Source organism: Coturnix japonica, chromosome 2 (genome assembly GCF_001577835.2).
Source record: "Coturnix japonica isolate 7356 chromosome 2, Coturnix japonica 2.1, whole genome shotgun sequence".
Classification (NCBI taxonomy): Eukaryota; Metazoa; Chordata; class Aves; order Galliformes; family Phasianidae; genus Coturnix; species Coturnix japonica.
The window spans coordinates 79,869,482-79,896,536 of NC_029517.1; the positions used below are offsets into that span (position 1 = coordinate 79,869,482).

General features: G+C 40.2%; 1 protein-coding gene across 1 annotated transcript in view; it reads left to right on the top strand.

Annotated features, from left to right (window-relative positions):
• Nucleotides 1–27,055, top strand: part of TMEFF1 (transmembrane protein with EGF like and two follistatin like domains 1) — a 115,871-nt gene that overhangs the window by 53,231 nt on the left and 35,585 nt on the right. Inside the window, exons 2-4 of the mRNA XM_015855183.2 lie at nucleotides 14,648–14,757; nucleotides 18,044–18,173; nucleotides 25,715–25,741. Of these exons, the coding sequence (XP_015710669.1) occupies nucleotides 14,648–14,757; nucleotides 18,044–18,173; nucleotides 25,715–25,741 (267 nt within the window). The remainder of the gene's footprint in view (nucleotides 1–14,647; nucleotides 14,758–18,043; nucleotides 18,174–25,714; nucleotides 25,742–27,055) is intronic.

Genomic DNA, 27,055 nt, shown 5'->3' on the forward strand with positions numbered 1-27,055 from the left:
AGCAAGACAAACTCAGAGACCTGCAGTAAGTTTTTACAGTTTCCCAGTTAATGTTCTATGATAGCATTCTGCATGAAGCATTTGGCTTTCATCTTAGTGTGTTGGATAATGTCTATTTCTAAAGTCTGTGCTTCATCTTGGAGGAAGGTCATGCAAGAAAAAGTGTAAAATTACATGACGTGGGTAAAAGATTTTATCAATCTTATGCTGTTCTAAACAGTGAGTGTTTTTAGCCAATTCTTTTACCCCAAACTATCTAATGCATCTATCTCTGAGTCCTTTTAATGAAGATCTAAAGTCTAAATTTAAAATAAAGATGTTACATTTATGTTTTGAAATCAATTTTGAAAACATTACATGGCCACTGATTGATACTGAAAACTCCTAGAATGTGAGGCATCTCAGTGTAATTACTGAAGCCTTCCAAGACTTTTTTTCTTATTTTTCATAATCTCTGCCATCCTTTTGCTGACTCCACTTGTCTTCATTGCCTGTTGTTTTCCCTACTTTGATCTAACTGCATTACTATTTACCTTGGTTTTGAAATATATTTTCATCAGTTTAAGGTCCCACAGATATCTTCAAAATTACAGAGTACCTATTAATAATATTTCTGAAGTCCTGCGACAGCAAAATAGTGGATTTATGTGTTTAATATCTTATTGTACCAAGGCCTCAGATGGCCTTACTTAAATGAAAGGCTTTTTCGCCATCACCAAGCCACCAAGAGATTAGCCCCCAAAGAGCTTTTGTGGGAAATCTTCATGAGGTGAGAGAAATTTATGGAGAGTACAAGGTTGATAAAGTGACTGCATAATTACCCATCAGGATGCCATATCAGGTTTGATCTGTTTATAAAAGGCATGCACTAAAAATAAAACCTGGACAAGTTTTCTTTCTATTTCTCAGTAGTAATCCTGAAAAGGTCACAGCTGTGGAGATGTGACTTCTCTGTCCCTTTACAATCAATCTGGTCTGTTCATAACCATTTTAGCAATTCTTTAGGATGCTCAAAGTGCATCAGTTGCATCTTCGTACTGCAAAGCTCATTCTGGAAAACACAGTGCTGCCTGGGGGACATTACATACATCTTTGCTGTGTGTGAAAGGGGCTGAGGTATAGGGTGCTTGGGATTTAGACAGCCTTATGGTGTCTTTGGAATCATCCAGTACTGGAGAAGGGAGATATTTCAGCCTGCTCTTGGGGCTCTTAGAGGTGGTCTGCTTTAAATATGTGCATTTGATGGACCCAGAGACACAAAGCATTTTCTCTCAGAGCATTGTGCAGAGTGAAGCAGAGACTTATGAAGAGCAAGGTGGCCACAAGCTGGTCTCATTGCCTGCTGGAATCCTGTGCCTCAAAACCATCTGTAAGTCTTTTATCTGCTGTGAAAATCTGTTTTATTTTATTTTATTTTAGTTACTTTCCATATTGTCAAGTGCAGCTTGACCTTTGAAGTAGCTGCTTTGTCAGTAGACAGCTCTAGATGTGCTGAGAGGCTTTGTTCTTCTTCCCATTTGGTATAGACAAGATAGAATCAAAATGATGAATTGAGTAGCGCATAAGGGATTAAAACAATCTATACAATTGAAATTTAATGTTAATATATATGCCACATTATATATATCATATAATTATATAATAAAAATAATTGCATGTACTATGTATGCCTTATCATATATATCCCTTTGTTCATCATCTTCATCAGTGATTACTCAACATCTTCATCAGTGATCTGGAGGATGGGATAGAGTCCACCCGCCCCATGTTTGCTGATAATACAAAGCTGGGAGGAATGGTTGACACACCAGAAGGTTGTGTTGCCATTCAGTGGGACCTGGACAGGATGGAGACCTAGACAGGGAGGAACCTGATGAGGTTCAGCAAAACTAATTGTATAGTCCTACACCTAGACTCGATGATCTAGAATCATAGAACTGTTTGAGTTGGAAGAGACCTTTAAAGGTCATCTAGTCTAACTCCGCTGCACTGAACAGGAACATCTACAGCTACATCAGGTTGCCCACAGCCTGGTCCAGCCTGGCTCTGAAAGTCTCCAAGGACGGGGCATCCACCAACTCTCTGGGCAACCTACTTGATACACACTGAGTAATAATATTGTAGCATAAAGCAACTTAGAAAGAGATTCAGGAATTCATTCTTATTTAATACATTCCAGTGTTTATCAGCTGCAAATAAGGAGTAGTCAGGAAGCATATGGCATCTGTTGCACACCACATCATGCATTTCAGTACCAGGAAAATTACAAAACTAAGGGAGGAGCACGAGTGTGAAGACCTTTGTTTTTCCACCTGTAGCAGATGGTCAGACTTCTAATTTAAAATTTTCTTGGAGTTTTGGCACACTGCCATCTGCCTCCACTGCTACAACAGTGCAATAACTCTGTCACCTCTCTTAGAAAATGTTTCTTGAGAGTAAATTTAATGCTCAGTGAAGTGTTGAATTTACAGCTGCTGGGAGCAGAATATAGCATGTAAGAGATGGCCAGGAGGCCCTGCTGATTTCCCTCACCTGGTTACAAGTAAGGTTGTGTTTATATGAAACTGTTGTGAGCAGCATTTGGGAGTTGCAGGGAAGATGTTTCCAGTTATTTGTTTTCACAGGCCCTTCAGCAATCCGGCATACAAGGAATCAGTCAGCAGCATCAATGAAGATCTTGCTAAAAGAGCTTGACTAGGATTATTCAAAAAACCCCTAATCTTTATCATTGCAAGAGGACTGTTTTCTCTAAGATTTTTCTTTGTCTCAGCTCTGTCTGTTTTTCTCAATGCTGAAAATATCATTGCAGTCAGGCACTTTTAGTGTTAAATGCATCACCACAGATGGCGTTACCTCTGTCTGCGAATCTGTCTGCTTAGATATTAGATTGGGGATGATGGCTGATCTCTTCAGAGCTACCTAAATTGTTTGCAGGACTAGCACTGCATGGGTGCTTGAGATGTGGGAAATGCGTTGTTGAATTTCTCTGATGAAGGCAACTCAGCTTCTTCCAGATGGGTTTCAGTCACTGCTAACTTGAATTAGATTTGAAATTTTGTCCTGGGGTGAAGACCTTCCTGTCCTGTGACCACAGCTTCAGTCATCAAGTTGGATCTTTATTCTCCGTGTTTTTGGTGGCTTATGGGGTTAGGCATTTACTTAAGAATTTCACACGTAAGTTTGTCTGGTTCTTCTTCAGAAATAAGATTTATTATCAGTTTAAAGTCGCTTGATGTTCTCCAAAAATGTAGTCACATTCACTGCCATCAGAAGACAGGCGATTTGTGAGTGTTTTTGGAAAGTGTCAGTTGGACTGTCCCAGTCCAGCAGCGTTCTCCACATGTTCAGTCAGCCTTGAGCAATATCAAAAGTGGAGGCTTGCAGACATGGTCTCTCTTATAGCTACATGAAGCATGGATTCCTTCCTGGAGAACCTCTTGTGGCTGGAAAGACAGAGAGAGAGGAGATGAGATGTTTCCATTAGAATACTGGTACCTGGGAATTATGACTTCTTTCACAGAAAACTGAATGGGCTAGAGCTGTTACCTTTTTGAAGAAAGGTATTGTTCTTGGTTTGAGCCCAATCTACACTCCACTTTCTAGTCTTCTTCTCTCTCTTACCCTGGCTGGGGCAAAACACACCCAAAAGAGTGTTTGGACTCCCCCACCTTCCTATGCACTTCTGCTCAAGAAGCATTCCCACGTGCTTGTGTTTCCAAATAAACAAGAGCCTTCCTAGCAGGAATGAGAAACACATTGCTGGTGTGCTCTCTGCCTTAAGCTCTGTCACAGCCATACAGCTGGAACACAGCTGGGGGTTGGAACTAGATGATTTTTGAGATCCCTTCGTTGGAAGGAATCAAACCGTGATTCTATGACTTTTGAGCAGTGATTATAAGCTACTCGAATAGAGCAGGTGAGTCACATGAGCTGCGTTAATACAGCTCTTTAGCATGCATTAGTTGCCTTCACAAGTTAATGTTCATTTTACTCCTTAAATCGTTTGTATTTTATCAATTTTTGGTGACCACTGTCATTTTCTAGTAGTAATACTGAAGGCGTTTCTGTTAAGGGGAGGGTGGTTAAACCCGGTAGCTAAGCAATTGGATGAACTTGATGTAGCATCCTGCCTTGTATTCTGTTGCAATTTTTGATAAATCATTTTATCTCCCTCTACTTTTCTTCCTCATCCAGTGAAATCGACTTGATAATGTCTAATTTGTATTATAGTTCCTATAGCTCTCCGCTTGTGCTGCAAGTCAAGGACTGGCTGTTACCCATGTCTTTCAGAAGGGGGATCAGATCCGTGCTGTAGCCTCTAGGTATTGCGGTATTTCACATAGTTGTTAATGATTATGACTGGAATAATGAGTAATGTTTAAAATTTAAGCTATTTACAGGCCATGTTTTAGATTTCTGCCATCGACTCATCTTGCAGACAGCAGCATTTTCCCCTTAGAGAGTGGATAATTAAGGGCAGATTAATACACTATCTGAAAACTCCTTGTTAAATATTTTCTGCAACTTTTAAAGGAAGATTTCAAATATAAGAAATAAATGGCGACTTAAAAAACTCCTCCAGACTATAATTAATTCTACTAATTTGTCTTTAATAGACCAAAGCCCTAATCAAGTTAATTATTATTTGCATAAAAATTAGGTCCTCAAAAGTTCCTTCATCCTACGAGCACTTAAAGACATTCTTAATCTTACACATGATAAGTTCCATTTCTTCTATTTAGATCACAGAGATGCTCAAGGTTAACTCTCAGTCTAAGCACTCATAGGACTGAAGCCATAGATTATGTGTGATAAATGGCAAACGTCATTGCAAACAGTATTGTTCCTCACTGAAAGCTGCTCTGTACACTATAGAAAATCAGCCAAAACCACCTGTTTTTTCTTGGCTTTATATCTGATAAATGAAAGGGCTTGGCATTCCAGGTATTTTTCTTTTGTCTTTTTATGCCTGAAGGAAAAATGTTTAGAATAATGGGAAAGAAGAAGGAGAGAAGAGCAGCATAGGAGCCAATAGTGAACACTGAAAATGCAATTACTGAAAAGACTGAGTTTGGAATACATGTATACATTCATTTCGCATTTTTAAATACTTCCATTTTTCCCCGTGAAGCATTTTTTGCAGTCATTGATAATCTGTGTAATATGCAGAGCCTGCATAACAATCTGATTGAAGCTGTACAATCTTTCTCAGTGTTGTGGCTTGCTTTATCTTCAAAGGTCCATGAAGAAGTGTTGTTTTTTGCTAGTGTTTTCATTATCCTTGGAAATAAGTTATTTTAAAAAATTGAATTAAGAAAAAAAAAAAAAATCAAACACCCCAAGCAACACACTTGATTTCCCAGGCCCCCAAATGTATTTAAAAGAAAATAAAGAACAGGCAGGACCCAAGCAACTTCTGTAATTTTCATTAGAGGAAAGTATAAATCCATATACAGAGCCTGAATTTTTAAGCACCCTTTGTTGTTCCAGAAAGGTTTATGCTTTCATTTTATGCATGCTTTGGTATACAAATATCACAGAGGTGAAATGATAGATACACTTTTCTGAGGTGGCCACATCCTAAATATGGGGTGGAATTACCAATTTCTTAAAAAAGTTCCTGATTTCTGATTTTTCTGTGCCCTGGTAGGAAGGTGGAAACCATTCCAGCTTTGGGCTGGGACTTCCAGGATGCTGAATCACACCTGTGTCGATATGAGCTCAAGAGTGAGAAAAACACAGGGGACTTGTGGTAAAGGGACACACTTCAGACGTGTTTGAGCTTGCACTGATTTCTGCTCATGTTTCAGCCACAAAGCAGTTTTTCAACCTGAGTTACATATCACCTACAGATCAAAGAATAAATTATCTGTAATGCATGGAGCGTAATTATCTGGTTTGGTGTTGATTTTGACACCATTTTACTTTGCTTAGGCCTTCAAGATTTCAGGATTTACACTGCTCTAGGTGTAAATGAGAGCTGTGTTGTTTGGGAGCATTTGAATAGGTTGTCACTGTTCTATATGCTTAGAAAATAACTCTCCAATTTCCTTAATGAACACGACTGAAATATTCATCTTCATTTGTAATTAGGTGTAGAAAGATTTCTTCAGGAAGAACGAGTAGACAAAGCTGTAACTTCCTAGGAGCAGTGTGCTTGCCTGCTTGGTTCCTGCATTGGGGATGATGCTAGAAAGCAGGCAAAGAGCCCTAGTTTGGGGATCTAGGGAGAAGAGACACAGCAAACCCATAGCTAGGCACTTGGAAATATATATTTAGATATATAACCATCAGTAGCACAGACTGAGAGAGAGCAAATAGGCATTAAGAAGATGAGGACAAATAATATTTTCCCCGTGACCACGTAATAGATGTGCTGCACAACAGTCAGAAGTGAACAGTTTCCTTTATGCAAGCAAAAGAATTCATAGGAGTCCTGCTAGTTGAAGAGGGCTGATGAAGTATAAAAGCACTATTTTTGAAATGACCAGTGTGCATCCATTCGTATAGGCAGTGGTGTTCAGCAACATATCCATTATCCCATGCATTTCCTTGGTAATCCAAGTAAAACTCTCACCAGCTGTAGAATATTGCTTTTCAGATCTTAAAAGTAAGCTGAGAAGTCATGTTTGGCATAGGACAGAGCCACAGCAGGGAACACAGCCCCTAGAGATTGGCCACTCTACTAAATTTCAGGACATTTATTTTGTCAGGGTATCTGGCAATTTTAGAAAACAAATACTGAAGTAGTCTTATTGCAAGCATTCAGCCCCCATGAAAACTACTTTTACAGCTACCGTTGGTTGAAATACTCCTGGTTTTACCACCACCTGTGCAGCCCTAAAAAATACATGTGTTTGAACGTGTTTGTATAGTTCAGATTCAATTTCCAAGTAACAAAGGACCATAGGGGCCCTAATGGCATCGTTACTAGAGAACAGTGTTACTAGAGAACAGAATTTTGTGTGTGTTCGTGGCTTGATCACATGAGCCTTGTTGTGGTATATGTTCTCTCAGCTCCTCCAATTAAGGTAAATTTGGAACCTTCTCCAAGGAGCCACTGATTTTTCATAAACCTGCAGAGAGGTCAGTGTCTCAGGTCTCAACCACTGTCAGATTTGGCCAAAATTGCCCAGTGAGTGCAACAGTTGTTGACGAGGAAACCATCTGAGGCACTCTGAGAAGTCACTGCTCTGCACAGTTACAGTTTCCCTAGAGACTACTATTGGTAATACCTGTTGTAATCTCCCTGTAAATATGCTATAAGAACATGTTGTGGGTTTTTTTTTTCTTCCCCTGATATTTTAATTTTATGTAAAAATATGCAGTGACATGCTAATTTCTTTGTAAGAGCCTTGCATAATCACATTCAGTACTTTTTGTAGTAAGACAGATTCTGCTTTGCAGACAAGATTTGAAGGCAGTGTCCCAGGTGGCTGCTAAGAGAAACACACACAAAATCCGTGGCCTGTGCCAGATTGCTGCACCACCTGACCCCGATACCAACAAATACATTTCCAAGAGAGAAAACCATTTCACCTTCTTTCTGCATCTTTGGCTGTTTCCAAGCAGTTACACAGCTAGTCAATTTGTACCATTTGCTGAAATGCTCACCTACAGATTATACATAATTTCTGAAATATTGTCAAAGCTTTTAATGTAACAAAAAGTGCCTCAACTTTCTCTACAAATACGTTTTTTTTTCTTTGTATGATGGAAACAGAAATGCACTATGGGCTGGATCCAATATTTTGACAGAACTGTCATCCAAACACTCATCACTCTGACACTTTCCTCACTTTTTTCACACTGAATAGAGTTAGTCTGAGGCATATTGGTAATGCAGATAATTGCAGTGTGGGAGACTCTCAGGTTCAAAGCCAATCTTGTTACCTTGCTGTGTGAGTGCTAGTTAAAATTTGCTGTGGTTTCCTATTGTGTGCAAGAATACTAATTATTTTAGCAGCACCTATGCATTTGTTTTCTCCGTGTTTCAGAAGGAGATTATCGTGACTGGAAATGTAAAAGTATAATCATCCTAGGTAAATTGGATGGCACTTAAGCAATCAAATGTTAATACAGTTTTGTAAAACTACTTTTAGGGAAATATTTCAAGCTTTATTCGCACAGTTAGCATTCTCAAGAGCCAAAGTACAGCATTTTTTTCTGCACAATTGACTCTTAAATATTGCATCTAGACAACAAAACAGGCTTTACAAGTTCTATAATACTGCTCAAGGTTGTTTCGAAAGCATGAGATTTGCTATCAGCCACCCAAAGCATCCATTCATTGACCAATTAAAAAGAAATGTCTGGCAGTATCTTAATTCCATTAGACTACAGCTGTCTATGGTTTTTTTTAAGGTAAATTCATTCTACGCATTTCTTTTTTTCTTTCCCTCACATAACCTCTAGTCTATTCCAGTGAATTTTTTTCTCCTAATGGAAGCGGGAAAGAAAATGTAGAGTTTTCTGTTTGTTTCCTTTTTTTTTCCTCATGAATTTGAATAGCTTGTTCAAATGAACAAAATAGTATGCTCCATTGTGTCTTGCTTTGCCTTATCTGCCACAAGCAAGTATTATCTGTCTGGACAAGTAATACTAAGTTTGTCTGAGCGGTCTGACTTCTCCCTTACTCTTTCACCATAGCCTCAGAACAGAATCTCAGAAGAGATTCAAGTTATAAACTCTAGTATGCAAATTGCTCTGATTTTTGTATTCCTCAGTTATCAAAACTGATGAGAGAGAGAAAAAACAGCCTTCTCATTTTGATGCCCCATGCCTGCGTTCAGTAGGTATTTGGACAGTGCCCTCATGAATGTGCTTTAACTTTCAGTTAGCCCTGAAGTTGTCAAGTAGTCAGATCTAATGATCTTTGCTGGTCCCTTCCAAATGAACTGCTCTAAACTATTCTGGTCTAGTCTAGTTCTAGTCTAAAATGGAATGGATAATCTAATGCAGAGGCTGTTTGTCAATTACTAAGTCAGAAACAGGCTGTAGTGGCTGCTCACTCACAGTCTTGTAGGATGAAATGCCTCTCAGTGAAGCGCTTGATGAACACAAGATGGAGGCAAAGCAGGAGTAAATACTAGATGTTTTAAAAATTGCATCTGTGGCAGGTGCCAAAGAATGTGATGCAAACCTTGTGGCCTTCTTTCCCGTAGAACTGTTTGTACACACATACATATCTGAGCCATGTGTGCTGACTTGTTTCAAAATAAACTGCTTTCAGCACACAGGCATAAAGTAAGTGGAACAGCACTTTACCTTCAGAAGTTTACGTTATTTGGTGAGTTTGGCTCCTGCTTTTGCTTTTTGCTACAGAAACAGAGCACAGGAGTTGAGAAAAGTGATGTCAGCAACATGCTGGTGAGTGTTGCATACCAGCGACTATCGTGTTCACCACAAAAATAGCCCTTGCTTCCTTTGTCTTGCAAAGAGCCAAGACGAGACACTGTGTGTCCCTGTTTCACATTTCCTGGATGAATTAGATCTTCAATGTACAGTTTCACTATCTTAAAATGAGCTACAAAGCCTCCAGGAAAAAAGCTATTCTTAGCAAATCGCATTGTTCCAGTAATAAAATGCGAGTAAAGGCATCTCTGCTTCTCAGACGCGGCTAGGACCCTAGTTTCTATACACTGCAGTCATATCTGCTTTAGAATTGTTTTTTTCCTTAAATTTCCTATTTCAATCTGCACAACAGAAACATGCTTCTTCTTGTTTTGAAAGGCATGTAGAAAGTGCAGTGGATGAGCTTTAAGAACAGGCTGATGAGTGGAACTGGTGTAGAAGGAGCAATATTGTAGAATCATAGAATCTTTAAGGTTGGAAAAGACCTCTAAGATCACCTAGTCCAACCACCAGCCCATCCCCACCAAGCCCACTGACCGTGTCCCTCAGAGCCACATCTACATGGTTCTTAAACATCTCCAGGGATGGTGACCGCACCACCTCTTTTGGCAGCGCTGCATCGCCACTCTTTATGAGAAGACTTTTTTCCTAACACCCAACCTGAACCTCTTACAGCACAACTTAAGGCTATTGCCTCTCATTCCAGAGCAGGAACCAGAGAGGAGCTGAAGAGCAACAATGAAATAAATAGAAACAAGTTACTTCACACATGATTGTAACTTGCATTTATTGGTAAAATGGGGAATAATGTAACGCTACCTGCATGGGACTGGTGGGGTCTGCAGGAGAGCAGCACTGCTTTGTTCTGAGCCGGAAGCTGCAGGCAGGCAAAGATATCGAAGGGCATCCAAAATACTGGGGGCATCTTTTGCTTGTGATGTCTCTCAAAGTCCCCTTTGTGGTTTAAGTGGACAGGCTGTGCACAACAACATCTAAGGCACGAGCTTGACTCTTGAGTGTCAACTTTGGTGTGGGAAAAAGGATGTGACTGGCAGGTAAAGCTTTGTTCAAGAGTTAGATTTAAAACCCAGGTTGTTACTGTACTTGTCACATAAACAGTTCACCTTCATAATCCCTGTGAGAAAAGTGTCCTTTTTTTGTTTCTTTGGTGTTCTTTTTTTCCCATTATGCTTTCTAATCATTCCTAAGTAGTTTGCCAAAATCACCACCCAGAGAAGCCATTTTAGAGTCATAAGGCAGGTCAAGGAGGTAGTAGAATTTCTGCAGATTTTGATTTTCTTCCGTGGTGCTGAGAATCGATGCAGTCATAACAGTACTATTTCCGGTATACTTTGTGTACCCTCACATAACATAATTTCTTCTTTGGCCACTTGTTTTCAGGTAAACATTGACCCGCTCCAGCTGTTCTTAAAACTTTGTTTGTTTAATCGATAGGGTAACAAAGAAGTTTTTTCCTGCTTCAGCTGAAGTACTAAAAAGGCTGAAGCTGGAAGCACTGCCTGTACCTCCCCACCTACACTCACTTCCAAGTGAGAAAGGTGCTTTTTGTTTCCTTGTATCCTTTCACCATCGCCATGTACAGCTGCCAACCCCAAGAGAACCATGAGTTTTGAAAAAACAAATTGCTTATGAAGTTACTGGATTTGCCCATCCTAGATTTTATTTTATTCTCTGGGCATCCAGATGGAAGAAACACATGCGGTGTACTTAAACTACAAATTGGATTTCATCTTCAGGTTCAGAATTTTGACACGTGTAATTTAGCTCTGTGCTAGAGGTTTGTGCCTCAGAGCGATGCACTTTGAGGCCACAGAAAAAAAAGCCATTCTCTAGCTACTTGTATTGAGCTGTATTCTGAATTCTCTGAAGGGAGACCAAATGGAAAAGGCTTTAGTTATTTGTACTGATGTGTCACATTATCACAAAGTAAATTTCTCTCAAAAGAGGAGGAAAAAAAAAAACCCCAAAACAACAACAGAAACAACAAAAACAACCACCAAAAAGAGCTGGATGTGGTGCAGCCAGGTTCCTGCAGGCACAGGTCCCTCCTCACCCCACCTGGAAGTGTACTGGTTGAACAGATACCAGCAAGTCAATTCTAATACCTCGTTCCAGGTCTGTGGAGATTAATTTTATCATAAATTTGGAAGCTTGATTTAACTGTGCTAATTTTCTCCTGGGAGCTGATAGATTTCTACTTACAACACTCTCCCTGTATGTAATGAATCATAGTGAGGCTTCCTCTTATTTATACCTGCTAAAAGTCCAGGAAATTAGTTGCAATAGGCATTAAAGAAACATGTCAGAAATTATCTTAGACCATTTGCTGCGTGATCTTTATCCATTTCTAGGTCTATTCTCACATATGATGATAATCATTCCATTCTTCTGGAAATAATCACAGAATCTCCATTTTAATTCTTTCTCTGTGGGGATTCCATTCAAGAGAGAGCTTATTTCAGACATGCAAGACATCCACTGCTCCTCTTAACATCCATTCTCATTTGTTCACTTTTGAGCAGAGCGCTATAGATGTGGAAGTCATTATGGCTACCACACTTCTCAGTGCTTGTGATTTTGTCGAATATAATCGTACACATGTCAGAGCTCTGATTTTACTGCTGCTTGAATTTGCTGCTGAATGGAAGCAGGGATTAGATGTCATTCTATGAGAATAAAGTTCATCTGTCACATTCAAGAGCCAATCACCAGAGTATCTTGTCTTTCATATGGTTTCAGAAAATCACTTTGCCTCCAAGTCTCTGAGTGACTTTTCCTGCTAGGCCTTTATTGCTTATGCAAAAAGCTTGTAATCAGTATTTATGATTTATACAGAAAGGCAATCCACTCAGAAAATTAAGTGACAGAGTTATAACTGTGTTGTTTCTGTCATCTTAATTCCTCCTCCTGGGGACTTCTTAAAAATTGAAGTCTATTTCTTGGGGAGGAGGGGAGCTTACAAGGAATGATTGTCCATTACTATCTTTCTATCCCCTAGTTTTATCCTGAAATCATTGTGTGTTCAGCCTTGAGAGGAGGCTCGGGGACATCTCATCCATGTCCATAAATACTTGAAGGGAAGGTGCAAAGAACTGTACTCTTTTCAGCAGTGCCCAGTGCCAGAGGTAATGGGCATGAACTGGAATACAGGAGGTTTTGTCTAAACACCTGGGGTACTTCTGTGCTTTGTGGGTGCTAGAGCACTGGCACAGGCTGCCCAGAGGCTGTGGGGTCCCCTTGGAGATCTATAGAAGTCACCTCTATAGAAGTCGCCTGGCTGTGGGCCTGGGCACCCTGCTCTGGGTGGCTCTTCTGGAGCTGGGCTGGGACCTGCCTGCCTCAGCCATGCTGTAAATTGTAACTTATGTTGGGCGAATACAGAGACTGGGCGAAGTCTTCGGTAAGCTTCTTGGGCACATGGACAGTGTGTAGATCTCAGGATTTCAAGCACAACTTGCAGCTGCCAAGTGGCTGCTTCCACTGATAAGGGGTGTTGGAGAGCGCATAGTACCAGAATACCATGAGCTCATTTAAAAAGGGGAGGAGTTGAGAATGGGGAGCCCCCATCTGTTCAGTGCCCTGAGCTCTTGAGAAGAGGATTTTCAAAGCTGTTTGTGCTGTAATTTGTTGGCTTGGTTACTCCCTTTTATTAATCATGTTCTCTGAAATATGGTATCGCCAAAAAAGTGGGTTCTTCTTTCAGTTATGACAATCATTTCCTCTTAATTAATCTTGATAGTTTGTTCATCGTCACAGAGCAGGTCTTCACAAGGAGAAAGAAATGCACGTTTCCTTCAGGAGCAAATTATGAACACACTAAATTGAAAAGCTGCAATGTTCTGTCACATTAACTCAGGTCCTACAACATTGCAATCACACTTGATAAATGGTGACATTAAAGAGAACACGTGCACAGGGTTGTGATGGCAACAACAATATCTGGCTACTCAGTGCTACACGCCTTGCCCTCATTTATGTGTTTGGAAGAGATGGACATATATGCAAAAAAAAAAAAAAAAAAAAAACACAATAGGTTTTTTTCATTTTTTTGTTGCAGTTAACAAAACAAGGGGATTGCAACTGGGACTTTGTTGGTCTATAATGTCCCTGTAGCTTTAGTTCCATGGACAAATATGCTGTTGCACTGTGTCAAATATGGAAGGACTTAATAAGTTGTAACATCATTTGAGATACGTTTTTGTGTAATAGCTATTTTTAAATATGAATTATGTGGGTGATGTATAATGCTATACATTCCCTCAGGAACAGTTTTGGATGGTGTCTGTTGCTGCTGTACCAAAATGTTGGCAGTACTGTGAGCAGGAGGGTGACTTCCTATTTCAGACTGCAAGTGGCAGGGAGAATTATTGTCTTATGTTTTTGACCTACCTTTCCTCATTTCTGAATGGCAGGCATTAGTGTTTTATTTAAGCCAGCTCTGTGGATAGAGCTTCCTTATTAAAAGTTACAGGCACCATTTTAAAAATTCCTGCTGTCATTGAATCTCTTAGTGGGCTGTGTTACAGTAGAGCGTTCAGGTTTCTGACTCAAGCCCAAGCACAGAAGGTCCTTTTGAGGACTGTCATACAGTGCACTCTTAAACATTTGCAGTGGATTTTCCCCGTGCCTGTGTTACTGTTTACCCCTCTTTGTTGCAATCAAGAGCAATAGCAGCACCACTGCACTGAGGCCATGAGGTCACATTTGGGCTAATGCTGATTGCTTCCATTATCCCTCCAGTGCCTTCTACTCTCCTTTATCCTATATATGGTTCAAATCAAATATATATTTCAAAAAAATATGCAGTCTAAAAATGTGATGCAGTATAAGCAGCTGTTGTGTTCAGAACTATTACTTATTCAGATGATGTGTCAGCCTCTTTGTCCCCTGTGCACCACAAGCCAGTTTGCTGGTTGTACCTCAGCTATAAGCTTTCTGGGGCAGGAGTTGTATTTTGTGCCATAGTTTTATGCAGCAGCTAAGCCAGAAGGGCTCTGGTTCATTACTCTGCCTCCTACAGTGCAAGCAAATTATAATAGTTTAAACACACTGTGGTGTGTTTTTAGGCATCCCTAGCAAAGAGGGTGTGATTTTGGCACTGCTGGGCAGCTCTTCAAGTGGTGAAGCAGAACTGAGCTGTGTCTGCTGACCGATACGATAAAGCTGCCACTGAGGAGGAGGCTACAGTCCTCAAAATTACTCGTGTCTCAATTTCTGTTTCCTTTCTCTACTTTTTTTTTTTCTCTTTTTTTTTTTTTTCTTTTTTCCACAGAGTTAAATGTAAAAGAATCTGACGTAAAAGTGTGTGATGAATCATCATGTAAATACGGGGGAGTGTGTAAGGAAGAGGGCGATGGCCTGAAATGTGCCTGTCAGTTCCAGGTAAGGAGTGCTCACTTTTTCATTTGCCTTTTGTATCAGACTCTGGAAAATCCAAAGGCAACTTGATTATTTTTCTTCCCATACTTCCTGCCTGGGGAGATTGTGAGCTTGGCACCATCTCTGTAGTCCACTAATCAACTCAGAGCTGGATTATAGGGGATGCCTCCAGTCACGCTCTCCAAATTTCATTTACTTCTTTTGGTAGTCACAGGCTTTTAATACTTGCAGGCTGAAAATAATAACAGCTACATCAATAATAAGAATTAAATTAAATTGTATCCAAACAGGAAAAATGACAAAAGTGTGTAAATGTACTCTGGCACTGAGTGGGCAGTGAAAATTAGACAGTAATAGGATCACCAGCACTGGTCATAAAGTTTATTGAATGAGAATGAGCTTATTGAGTGAATTATTCCCACTCAGGAAAACCAAAAAGTGGTGAGAATTGATTTAAAAAAAACAAACAAACATATGAACTTTAAAAAGTAGTGAATAACAAGTTCAATTTGCTTCATTGATTTTTGTGCCTGAAGTTTGTACTTTTAGTGACTATCATGGCAATTCTACCTCGAACATTTTAGAGAAAAGAAAATAATCATGGAATGAATTATAGAATCACAGAACAGCTTGGGTTGGATGGACTGCTGCCCAGTAGAGAATTTCCCCCTGATACCTAATCTAAATCTTCTTTATTTAGTTTAAAACCATTCTTGCTTGTCCTGTTGCTGTCTGGCCATGGTAGAAGTGCTCCAATCATATTCATGAGATATTTTGAATTCATGCTTTATATCCAGGACAAAAGTATCAAATATTGAGACTCCTGATAAAACTACAAGAGTTTTATCTCTTGTAGATAAAACTACAACAGTTAACTACAATGTTACCATCCATCTCTGGAGTGGGCTATTGTTCAGTGCTTTGAAAATAATTTCGCGTTCTGTTTCCAATAAATAATAAATCAAGGGGAACCAAAATAGCAACAGTGTGTGTGTGTGATCTTACACTGGTTTTGGATTCTAGTCTTTCGGAGCTGGCTTTTGATGTAGTGTCATTCAGGTGGGTACCTACGCTGAGGGCATCCTGCAGCTTACATCTCCTAGGAAAAATGAGATCTGATTGCCTTTTAAAGTGAGAAAAAAAATCTTAGGAGAAGAATTTTATTCATCAGCATTCATTCTTGCTGTAACTGTTATTTATGAAAAACAATAAAATCAAAACTCAGAAATGGTTTTAAAAATGGAAAGAAACTCAACCCTAGGCTAAGCAAAGGTTTCATTTATTTTCTGTAGGTGGTAAATTTTATACCTTCCCAATATCCAGGTCAGGAGGAGTAAAATAAGTAACTGTCTCATGTGATAAGCTGATAGTTTTTCTTTAGGAGCTCATTTTTAAAGCCAGTCCTATTTTAAAGCTAATTATAAGTTTACTTCTACTTGAAAAATGTATCCTATATTTAAGGAAAGAAGTCTAATCATGAGGAGAAGGTGTCATATTTTTCAGACATAGCAGGTTGAATTCTTTGTGTAAATTTCAACCTTGGTTATTCAGCAGAAGCCAGGACCACCAAAGTACCCCAGGCCACCAGTGCTCAGCCTAAACTGTTAGGTTCTCTATATGGAATGCTGTATGAGGACCAGCTAATTTTATTGCTGATAGCACAAGGCTGTGCAAAAGAATTAAAGAAATTTGTGTACAAAGCTTCAACTAAACCAACATTGGAAGGAAGAATCTAATCCCGCTCTCAGAATCACAGAATCACCAAGGTTGGAAAATACCTCCAATATCATCCAGTCCAACCATCCACCTACCACCAATATTCCCCTGCTAAACCTTGCCCCTTTTTACCTCATCTAAACACTTCCTGAACATCTCGAGGAATGATGATTTCCCCACCTCTCTGGGCAGCCATTTCCAGAGCTTGATCACTCTTTTGGAGAAGAAAGCTTTCCTAATATCCAACTTCCACTGGTGCAACTTGAGGCCATTCCCTCTAGTCCTATTGCTTGTTACACTGGAGAAGAGGTGAACCCCCAAATCCTATGAAGATCATGCCATGGCAGCTGTGTACTTCTGAGGACTTCAGACTATACTTTCAGAGTAATTTGGTGATTGCTGTAGAACATGTTTTTTTGTTTTGTTTTGTTTTGTTTTTTTTTTCCCTTTGCCACGTGATGAAATGAATCTTGCATTTTAGCATCTTAGAATTCACTAAAGAATTACCAACATATTAGAAAAAGGTATCACTTTATCTTTCATTTTCTATCCTCGGGACAGAAACCTGTGCATTTGACACAGTAACATTAAAGTTAATAGTATCTGTAAGCTGCTGTCCCTTTGGAGCAGTTTAGCTTAACTAACATTGTTACATAACGTGTACCCTCTGTCACTGGCTGAACTTTATCAGTTTGATAATACACTTCATGTTTTTAAGAAATTTGGCAGCTAATCTCTGTCTTGGTTCATTGTTTCTTGGTGTTTTTGTTTGTTTTTTTGACTGGAAGTTCTAAAGATGCAGAAGGTATCTAGAATTGTAGTTACCATTGAGGTCCCAATGGGGCAATGTGTTTTCTTCTGCACAGCGAGGTGGGATTTGTATACCCGGTTCAGCAGGGAGTATGTAGCACTGGTAGGCACTGGCAGACCAGCTGTTTTAGTCTGTTTCACAGCATTTCTGTACAAACTATATATACAAGAGATATGTAATCCATTTTTCTTAGAATGTAAGAAAATAGCAAAATACAGGCTGCCCCTGCCATAGCTTTTCCAAATGATCAGTTTTCCTTTCTTCTTTTCTTATAAATTGTACCCATGCTGCTGACTTTGAACTCAAAATTTGGCAGTGCAGCTATACAAAAGCATTATTATAGTCGTTGACCATGTATAACACTCATGATACTCATGAATTTAATGGTGATTGTCTTCCATTTCCCTTGAAAGATTGTTCTTTGCTCAAAAAGATCAACAGAGTTCCCCTCGAGTCCCATGCCTTTATCTTTCAAATGATTCTAGATGCTTGTCATATTCCCTTTAGACATTACTGAGATCCATAGTTATTTAGTTATTTTAATCTTTCCTGCTGAATTTCTACGTTCAGCCCATATGGAGATGGACTATTATTTCAGTGATCTGAAAGGAATATATACAGTGAAATAATCTCCTTCAGTGATAAGAATTATAATTTGCTGCCTGCAACTTTATATTTATACATCTCCCTTCCTATATATTAACATGCAATTGAGATGATTCATGTGCTTTTGTATGAGTTACTTTGTAATTTCTTTTTCAGTGTCACACAAACTATATCCCTGTTTGTGGATCAAATGGAGACACTTACCAAAATGAATGCTTCCTCAGGAGAGCTGCTTGCAAGCATCAGAAAGAGATAACAATGGTATCAAGGGGACCTTGTTACTCTGGTATGTAAAACATTCTTTGTTACTAATGAATGATGGTATATGGTCAGATGTTTTGTTTTTCCCATAAATGTAGAGATTTTCATTTTTCTTGCTTTCTGTTGAGTGAAATTACATGCAAACCACAAGTCCTCTTTAACAATGAAACATAGAGAAGAAAGCTGATATACTTTCTGATATCCTAACAGGTTAATAAATGAACACTGAAACTAGAAGTACTTTATCTAGAAAATACTGCTTGAATGATTCTGATGTATGTATTGGGGAACCTTGATATTCATTCAAAAGGCTTACAGTGAAATTGAACAGATTTCAGATTAGTCATGTCTTTAGGACGTACATTTCTTTTATGTACAGGATTGGTGTGACATCCAAAAGGGGTTTCTGATCATCCTTACTTCCACTATACTTGCAAACAAACCATCATCTCTACTAATTGCACATTGGTCATGACCTCAAAGATATGCACAACTCATACAAAATCATTGTACCTCACATTTCTAGTGGGCTGGTGTTTCCACTCATGTAAAACAGATTTTCCAACACTTAAAATACACAGGACAAGTTTTCACTGTTCCTGTCTTGAATGTTGCAAAATGCTCTTGGACACAGAAGCTTTAGGTAACAGAGGTCTTCTGAACCCCTGGTAAGATTTCAAAGCCATTGAGGCCAAATAGATGGCTGGCTGTCCACAATTAAACTATATGCCTTAGCAATATCAACAGTTGCATACATCCATACATATATAACACAGAAACAAGCAAACAAAAGCTTGTGGGACATCTCTCATCTTACTTGTAGTGACTAGATTATATGGTAGCACAAAGCTTGGCTATGGATGAGGTTCACCCACCTGCCTAGCTTTGCATTGGCAGTTATAGTTAGCAGTGACAATTTAGAGGCAGCAGCCTTGAACTTAGTGGAATCTGCAACATCTGTCTGCAGACTAAGGGAGATATTTGGGCAGTTTTCTTAGGCCAAGTTCATTGCTACTGTTGTATTGCTGGTCTTAGAGATGGCTTGTTTAAATGCAGGGTGGCTATGTTTTCATCGGATGCTCTAATGCCTTCATCTGCAGCACAGCCCTATGCTGAGATGTGGCTTTATTTACTAAGGTCCAAAATGATCTACAGAGTCTTGTGCCTGGCTGAGCTGCAGATGAATCTTCCAGCAGACCACAGGAAACTAATGGAATCTTACCTTCTTTCTCAATCTGCCACCTGTAAACTATCTCCAGAAGACATAGAAATAGTAAAAAGAAAAAAAAGAAAAAAGAAGATCCATTAACATTTTGGAGCATTCCTGTATTTCACTAACAACATCCAGGAATAATGTGGATTTCTTTCTTATTTTATTTTATATACACGCTGCTCTACTTACTTAGAAAGACATTTTGAGATGAAAAATCTCTTCTTCTCAGCTTCAGGTTGTTGGCAGCTAGTTACAACATTACTCTGCTAATCTGAGATATTTTTTTTAGCCTTTCTCTCCTTTTTTTTTTTTCTTATGTCCCACCTCAAGCCCATGAAATGCAGTGCAATTTTTAGCACTTAGCGTAATACATCAAGATGTGCTGAGACACAATTGAGCGGAAAGTACTGAAAACATTTCTGAAACGAGGGATGCCATTGTACTGCACTTACAGTGGCCCAGTCAGTGCAGCTCTGCCGGCTCCTGGAGTGTCTGGTACACTCTGATTGATCTGAGAAAATGGGATCATAAAAGCCATCCTCTGGAACCAGCCTATTCCCTGCCGGTGATAATAGGTCATTGTGGAGTCAATGTATTTGTACTCTTGATCTGTAGCACATCTCTCTCCCTCTCTCTCTCTATATATATGTATATATATATTAGGATAAAATGCCTGAATGGAAAAATCCTTCATAGGTTCACATTAATTTTCATAAAGTGCCTCAGAATTTGCTGTGAAAATCCTTCTGTTTGGGGATGTCTCTGGGAGCCAAGCAGAGACTGACTGTTTTTCTATCAGAATCTGCTTTTCAAAGCAAAGGCCTGCTTTATCCTGAAGGGATGCACACAAGACAACAGGCAGGAATTCCCCCAGTGGCTATGTAAGAGCTATTTCATTTTAAGTACGTGAGAGCTCTGAAGCTCATACAAGAATGAAAATCTTCCCATTTGCTGGGGTTTGCTACCTTCTGAGAATACAGCACTGGAACACAGTACACAGAATGATTTAATCAGATGTATTTCTTGACAGGTAACACTGTGAATAATTTTTCACAGTCACGGGTGATTTAACAGCTTATTTATATATTTATTTCCTTTGTCTAAGAGCCATTGGAGTGGCAAGATCCTAAAATAAGCACCATTAGAAAAAAAAAAAAAAAAGGAAATCAGCTGTGTTAGGAGTGAATAAAATGCAGGTTTTGACATTAAAATGACATTTTAGAGAATTAGAGGAGAATGTATGACTGGAGCTTTGGGGACTGCATATGGAGGTCTCAACATCTGAAAAGCCCATTTTTCTATATAGGGGTGATAAAATATCTGGTTTTATGAAGGTGTTTATATGCCTAACCACCCCTGGCAGAAGCTATGGATGATGAGGGTCCGTGGGTTTAAGCCAATACATGTAGATTCACATTGCAGAATACAGAGATACTGGAAAAATGAGTGAAATGCAGTTTTAGAGCTCTTTTTACTTAATACCTAAATATATTCTAAGGCAGCCTTAAGCTAGCTATAAGTCAAGCAAATTAACCTACATTCATGAAGAAGGCATCGTCCAGTTAGAGACTAGGTAGAGAGGAGTAGGGCTGTAATGCGAGGGACTTGACAAGGGTACTTCTTGGAGTCACATCCCATCTTCCTCCACTTTTCCTCCTGCTTTGTGGGCCTTCTCCTAGGAAAAGCTGGATGGTTGATTGTGGGATTGTGTTGTGAACTAGAACACAGCACAAGCCCAGCTTTTTCCCTTTTGTTTTTCATAGAAGCTGTGGTGCCCCATCCCTGAAGGCGCTCAAGGCCAGGTTGGATGGGGCCATGAGCAGCTGAGCTGGTGATTCTATAATTATTTATTTCTATCTGATCAGTTTCCCATCTGCAGTTCAGCCCACAGACAAATGCAGGGATGGGAGCACCATGCATGGGGAAGTGGCAAAGCCTATGGACTGCAGCCTTCTCAAAGTATGAGCCATCTGGCAGCTGTTATGAGGTCTCCAGCAGCTCAGAGGGGATGGTGTTACACTGACATCACTTATGCCACCTGAGGTTCCTCTACGAGAGTTTATCCCAAACTGGCCTGCTAGAATGGGGTTAAGAAGCCAGGAAGAGAGGCAGTCAGGGTGCTCACAGCACAGAGAAGGACCATCACCTAGACCCTTGATTTCTTCTGCCTCCTTCTGACAGTTAATTAATTGCTTGGTTTAAAATAAATGAATTTAGTGAACACAAAATACTCCTGCATAATTTATTCCCAACAATGTGTGTTCCTGTTAGCCCATGCACAAAGCCAGCGTTTTGACTGCTGTCAATTTTACACTGTATGCACATGAAAATGAAACCACACAATGCAGTCCTTGACATACCACATAGACAGGGTACATATATAGCGTACTGTATGGTTTGGAAGGCACAGTTGATTGCTTTCTATGTTGAGATTTATAAAGTTAAATATTAAGTTATCTGCAGATATTATGTCTCTGTTAGATTTAAGGAGTGATTCTCTTACCAAGATGCTTCAACTTCACATTCTTCAGTCTGAAGTAATGAAAGCCTTATCCTGAATTTTTTTCATTTATTTATTGGTTGGAGGCTTAATATGAAGCATTATTCATTCCATGTTGTCCTGAGAAGAAATATATTAAGCTCAGTTTAATCCTTATGCAGAAGATGTGGAAGAAGTTCAAGGCAGCTCACTTCTAGATTCAAAAAAATGGTGATGCTTTTAAAACAAAGCTGTAACAAACCTGAAAACCTGCTATAAAAACACAAGTGCATTTTGCCAGCTGTCTGAGACAGTCCTAGCTTCAGTGTCATGCAGGAGCTCTCCTGTCCAGCCTGCAAGGAGAGCCAGTGACAGAACAGCATCACTGTCTGTCATTGGGAAGGAAAAGGTTTGGAAGCAAAGATCAAATGATAGCAAACACTTTGCCCTGGAAGACCAGCATTGCCTATGTGCAGGCTGGCAAGTCACAGGTTAACAGCCTCTCTCCAGCAGCTTGGGGGTGGGGGGGGAGCTTGCAGCTGCTGGCAATTAGACTTGTCAGCATTCCTTCCCAAAAGCTTCTGCTGATCTCAAAACCAGGGGTAATTGCTAGCAGAAGCTCTGCTCCTGGGGACAGGAGCCCTGTGGGAGCAGGTCTGAGCTACTGGGTGTGTGGGGTGGCTAAACTGACACCCAGCTCAGCAAATGTCCTTGTGTGCTTGGTCAGCAGCAGGGTGGCGGCACTGCATTGGGATTGACTCCAGCTGACAGCTTTAAGCAGGCTATGATGGCTTCAGAGGTCTTCTGAAATGCTGGCCCCTGGATTGAAGCCTGGGTAGTTAACTGATCTGCTGCTGCAAGAGCATCCCCTTTGCTTCGGATAGGGATGCTCTTATAATAAGTTCTTGATTTCATGTGCTCTTCACCCAGAGGCACTCCTGTGAAACCAGTGTTAAACTGCAGAAAGCTTGCCCTGTCCCTCCTGAGCTGCTCATCACTCAGATCTATATTGGCCTGGAAAGTGAGACTATACACTGCCAGCTAACAGGGAACTGTGGTGGAAAGAGCAGTTGCCCTTTCTCTCTTCTAGTTAGGCTTAATAGGATCAGTAATTGACAGCAGCTGAATAAAATAGTTGACATTATGTGGGATTTGTGCAATGAAGTTCTGGGAATGCTGGTGTCAAGAGACCAAGATCTGCTTAGTGCAAGGAAGTGGCACATGCTGTTTTTTGTATTTAAAAAAAATCCACAACATATGCCACCCCCCTAACACCCAGCTATATCCCAAAAGCTTTAGGGGAAAATCCAGGACTTGGGCATAAAGGGTATAATAACTCCTGAGTGCCAAAGTTCAGATGCTGGAAATCCCTTCTCAACTGTCAGTTAATCCTCGCAGTACCCAAATTCCACAAATACATCAGATTTTTGCTTTTTTTCCTGGAGAATGGCATACAGTTTTACCTCTAATATGTCAAAAGGTATTTAGTTCTGCCTGAGACACAGTAGCTACTGACCTGTTTCTTATACAGACCTTAGAAAAATGCCACCTTTTAGCACTTCTTTGCATACTCCTGCGCAAGCAGGATTTGGTAAGTTTATTCTGGAGGCACTGCTAGGCCATTTGAATCAGTGGAAAGGTCTGCTTGTTCTAAAGCTGTCAGCAGATCCTTGGTGCTCCTGTTTGGAACATGTGCCCCCCCCAAAAAAAGGAAGAAACTGGTTCATTCTTCCTGCTAGTTGGAGTTAAAAGCTGCTCCTACTGGGAATCTCTCCCTAATTACTGAGCTGAGGCTCAGTGCTTCTGTCCAGCTTCCTTGCTTGAGTGTCTTTCCTGCCAGGTCCTGAAGCATGGAGACTGTCTTTGGAATCCTGCATTGGTTGAGGGCCTGAAAAAGAGCAGGGCTGCCTGTCTGTTTAAGCTTGCAGAAAATACTACTCTTAAAACCAACAGCTGTGTGGGAGAACCTAGCCAAGGCCCAGGAATACACAGGAACACCAGCTTGGTATAGCACACAGGACACAGGCATGCTAACACAGCACCCAGCTCAGGGAGAAGCACTCAAAACTGATGCCAAATGTTATACAAGATAGCAGTTTTATTTTTATTTTAATGATATGTTAAGATCTGTGAGGCTGGCAAATCAAGAATGTATCCATCCCTTTCCTAGGATGTTCTTCACAGAGCTGCCTGAAGACTTCCCACAGGTCAACCCAACAATGCTGAGCATCACCTCTGTCATTTATGTTTCTCTCACGGCTCCTTGCCTTGGGCTGGATGTCTGCTGGGGAGTGAGAGCCAACAACATAAGTGTAGAGGAACTCAGGTTCCTCTGAGGCATTTTAGCCTTTGGATTTTGTAAGAATTGCACACTGAGCTTTCTCATATTTGTAGGTCAGCATCCCCTCCCCTAAAACAGCTCAGGACACAATTTCACCACTTCAAAGAAGCATATATACTGACATTACACAAGTAAATTACACTCCTTCAAGTTTCTTAATGAAGCAATAACACATCATAAAGCATTTTTCTTTTTTTTTTTCCAGCAATTCAATGCTTGAATTTTTATATAGGATTGTCTGCTTTGTCAGTAAAGTGGGTCACTATGAGTGGAACAAGAGTGCTTCTGTTTTTTGCATTTATTTCCTGTAAGGTACTAAGCAAAGTCTGTTAGGCACAGAACAGTGGTAGAGGAGGAAAGAAAGGAGAATTTAGGCTAGGGGAAATAAAAGTCTCTGTTGCTGATACTCGGTGTGACAGGAGATTATTTTTAATGTGCAAAGTGACCCAGTAACGTGGAATTTCTCACTTTCCTCCACACATTAGAGGGAATTATTCTTAGAAAGATAGCTGCTTAAAGAGGAGGTGAAGGGGGGGAACTGAACAAATGGAGCTATGGTTCTTCCTCTGTTGTGAGCAATGAGCTCGTAGGTGGGAGTACAACCCCTCCCCCCTCCCTCTTTCTGCTTTCCTTGTTCTTTTGGATTTGTGGAAGTGCATTCAGCTACCTCCTCTGCCATCAGACTGGGCACGAAAGGAGAGGGGTGTGGGATGAGCTCTGCGTGTGCTCTAAAGCTCTCATCTTCCAGAAAGGCTGAGCTAACCAAGGAGAAGAGCAATTTGCTGGCAGTGATTGCCATCCCAGCCTCTCCTCTCACTTCTCTTAAACAAAGAAAGACTCCAAAGGGTTTGTCTTCACAGCAGCATCAGCTGAGGACAGCGAGATGCACATCCCTGTGCCCTCACCACAGTACTCTGAAAAGGAGTGAGTTGGCCTGGGCTGGTGAGGAGGTACTCAAACTGTTAATGTAGAGGCAATGCAGCTACGCAAAGTCACTCATCTGATGCTAATCCAGTCAGCCTAATGCCAATTAAATAATTATGCTGTTAGAGCATCCTTACACAGAGTGATTAGCTCACTTGAGAGGAGCTTTTTTATAGATAGATGACCTAAACCAACTTTACCTTGAGGATCAGTTGTTTCTGCAGCACGGTTGTTTACGCATTACTCTTTCGTGTGCCGGTAGGTAAACCTACTTTCCTTCATAAACAGATTCAAAAAATCAAGCTGTATTCTCTTGATCCATTTTAGATTTAACAACTCTGTAGCTGAAAAAAAGGCTGAGAAAGCCATTCAGTACCAAGCATTGCTGTTCTTTGAACAAAAACTGTCCTGACACAATAGGCCATGACCAACCTTATGAGAGAATGCCAGCCTTTATGCAAGATGTTTGTTTTTACAGCTGGCTCATGAAATGTAACACCTGCACAATGTTTTACAGTGACAAGTTGCTAACAAACAGCTGCTCCTGGAGCAACATTTTCATTTGCTTTCTTTTATTCTTTTTCATCCCCACTTCTGTTTCCTTTTCAGATAACGGCTCTGGGTCAGGAGAAGGAGGTGAGTACCAAACCCCGGTTACATGTACTTTCGGGCTTTCTTTTTTAGTATACATGTATCCATGCCTGCTTTATGTGAGGTGCTGCTGTGCCTCAAGAATTAAGGAAAAGGTATAACAACTTGTAAACAAGCCTGCATGCTGTGTTCTGAGCATCTCGGGACGGTATTTCTGCAGAAACAGTTTGCACTGTGCATTTGACTAATGTTGTTCTTTCAGTTATGACCTAAATCATTTTTCATTTGTTTCATGCACGCTGAAATGGTATTGCCAGCGATGTAGGGTGCTATTTAGATCTCTACTAAACCGCTGTATTTCACCTTTATTTCACTCTTGAAAATGTCTATTCACAGTAAATTTGTTTTCTTGCATTCATTTCCTCAGTGCCTGCAATGTCAGTTTCTCACTTTATCCTTGGCAAACACATTGTCAAAGACATATAAAGATTACAATATGATATGTTTTAACGAATATTTTAAATGTTCCTGTTCAAAGCTGTGTGTTCAAAGAAGGCAAGTAGCACAGCAGGTACTAATGGAAGCGTCCCTGTCTTTGAGCGCATCTTAACTTTCTTCCAATGATAAAAAAACCCATGATTTTATTTAATTCTATCTCTGATGCTAGTAGAAAGAATACATATAGAATGAAAAATGTGAGATACAGGTACAGACACAGGAAAGCCATTTTGCTTTTGAGTTTTGTTTGTGTGAAGCATTGCAGTGAATACTGATAGAGCGTATACAAGTCACTGTGTTTGACACCTTGATTTAAGTGCACATTACCCAAACAAAATATTCCCTCAAACCTCTCAGGGACCTTAGGTTTTTGTATCTATTTCCTAATGGCCTGTATGATCGGCAAGGGGCTGCATGATGCCTGCTTTCACCACACCATTTCTGTACAGTCCAAGCACAGGCAGATAGGCAGCATGTGGGGCCAAACCTAAGCCTAGTTGCTTCCATGAGAAATGCATTAAGTAGTGCTTGCTAAGGCTGTCTGAAGAGTTATTTCACCAGCTCATGTGAGGTCCTATCTCCAAGGACATGATGTTGAGTTGCCTTCACCTTTCTAACACAGTTTGGAGTATTGGGACCAGTTTCCTGCTCAAGTACTGCCTCTTGTTACCTGCACTATTGACTCTTCTGATGCTTTTCTGAGCTTGCAACCCACTCCATCCCCAGCCCTGTCTGCTTCCCACTTTGCTACCCAGCTTGTTATTTCCTCCAAGAAATAACACAAGAGTTGCTTGTCTCAGTACTACAATGCACTTCTTAGAGGAGACGGATGACAGTAATTTAGCCCATGTCTGACTTATT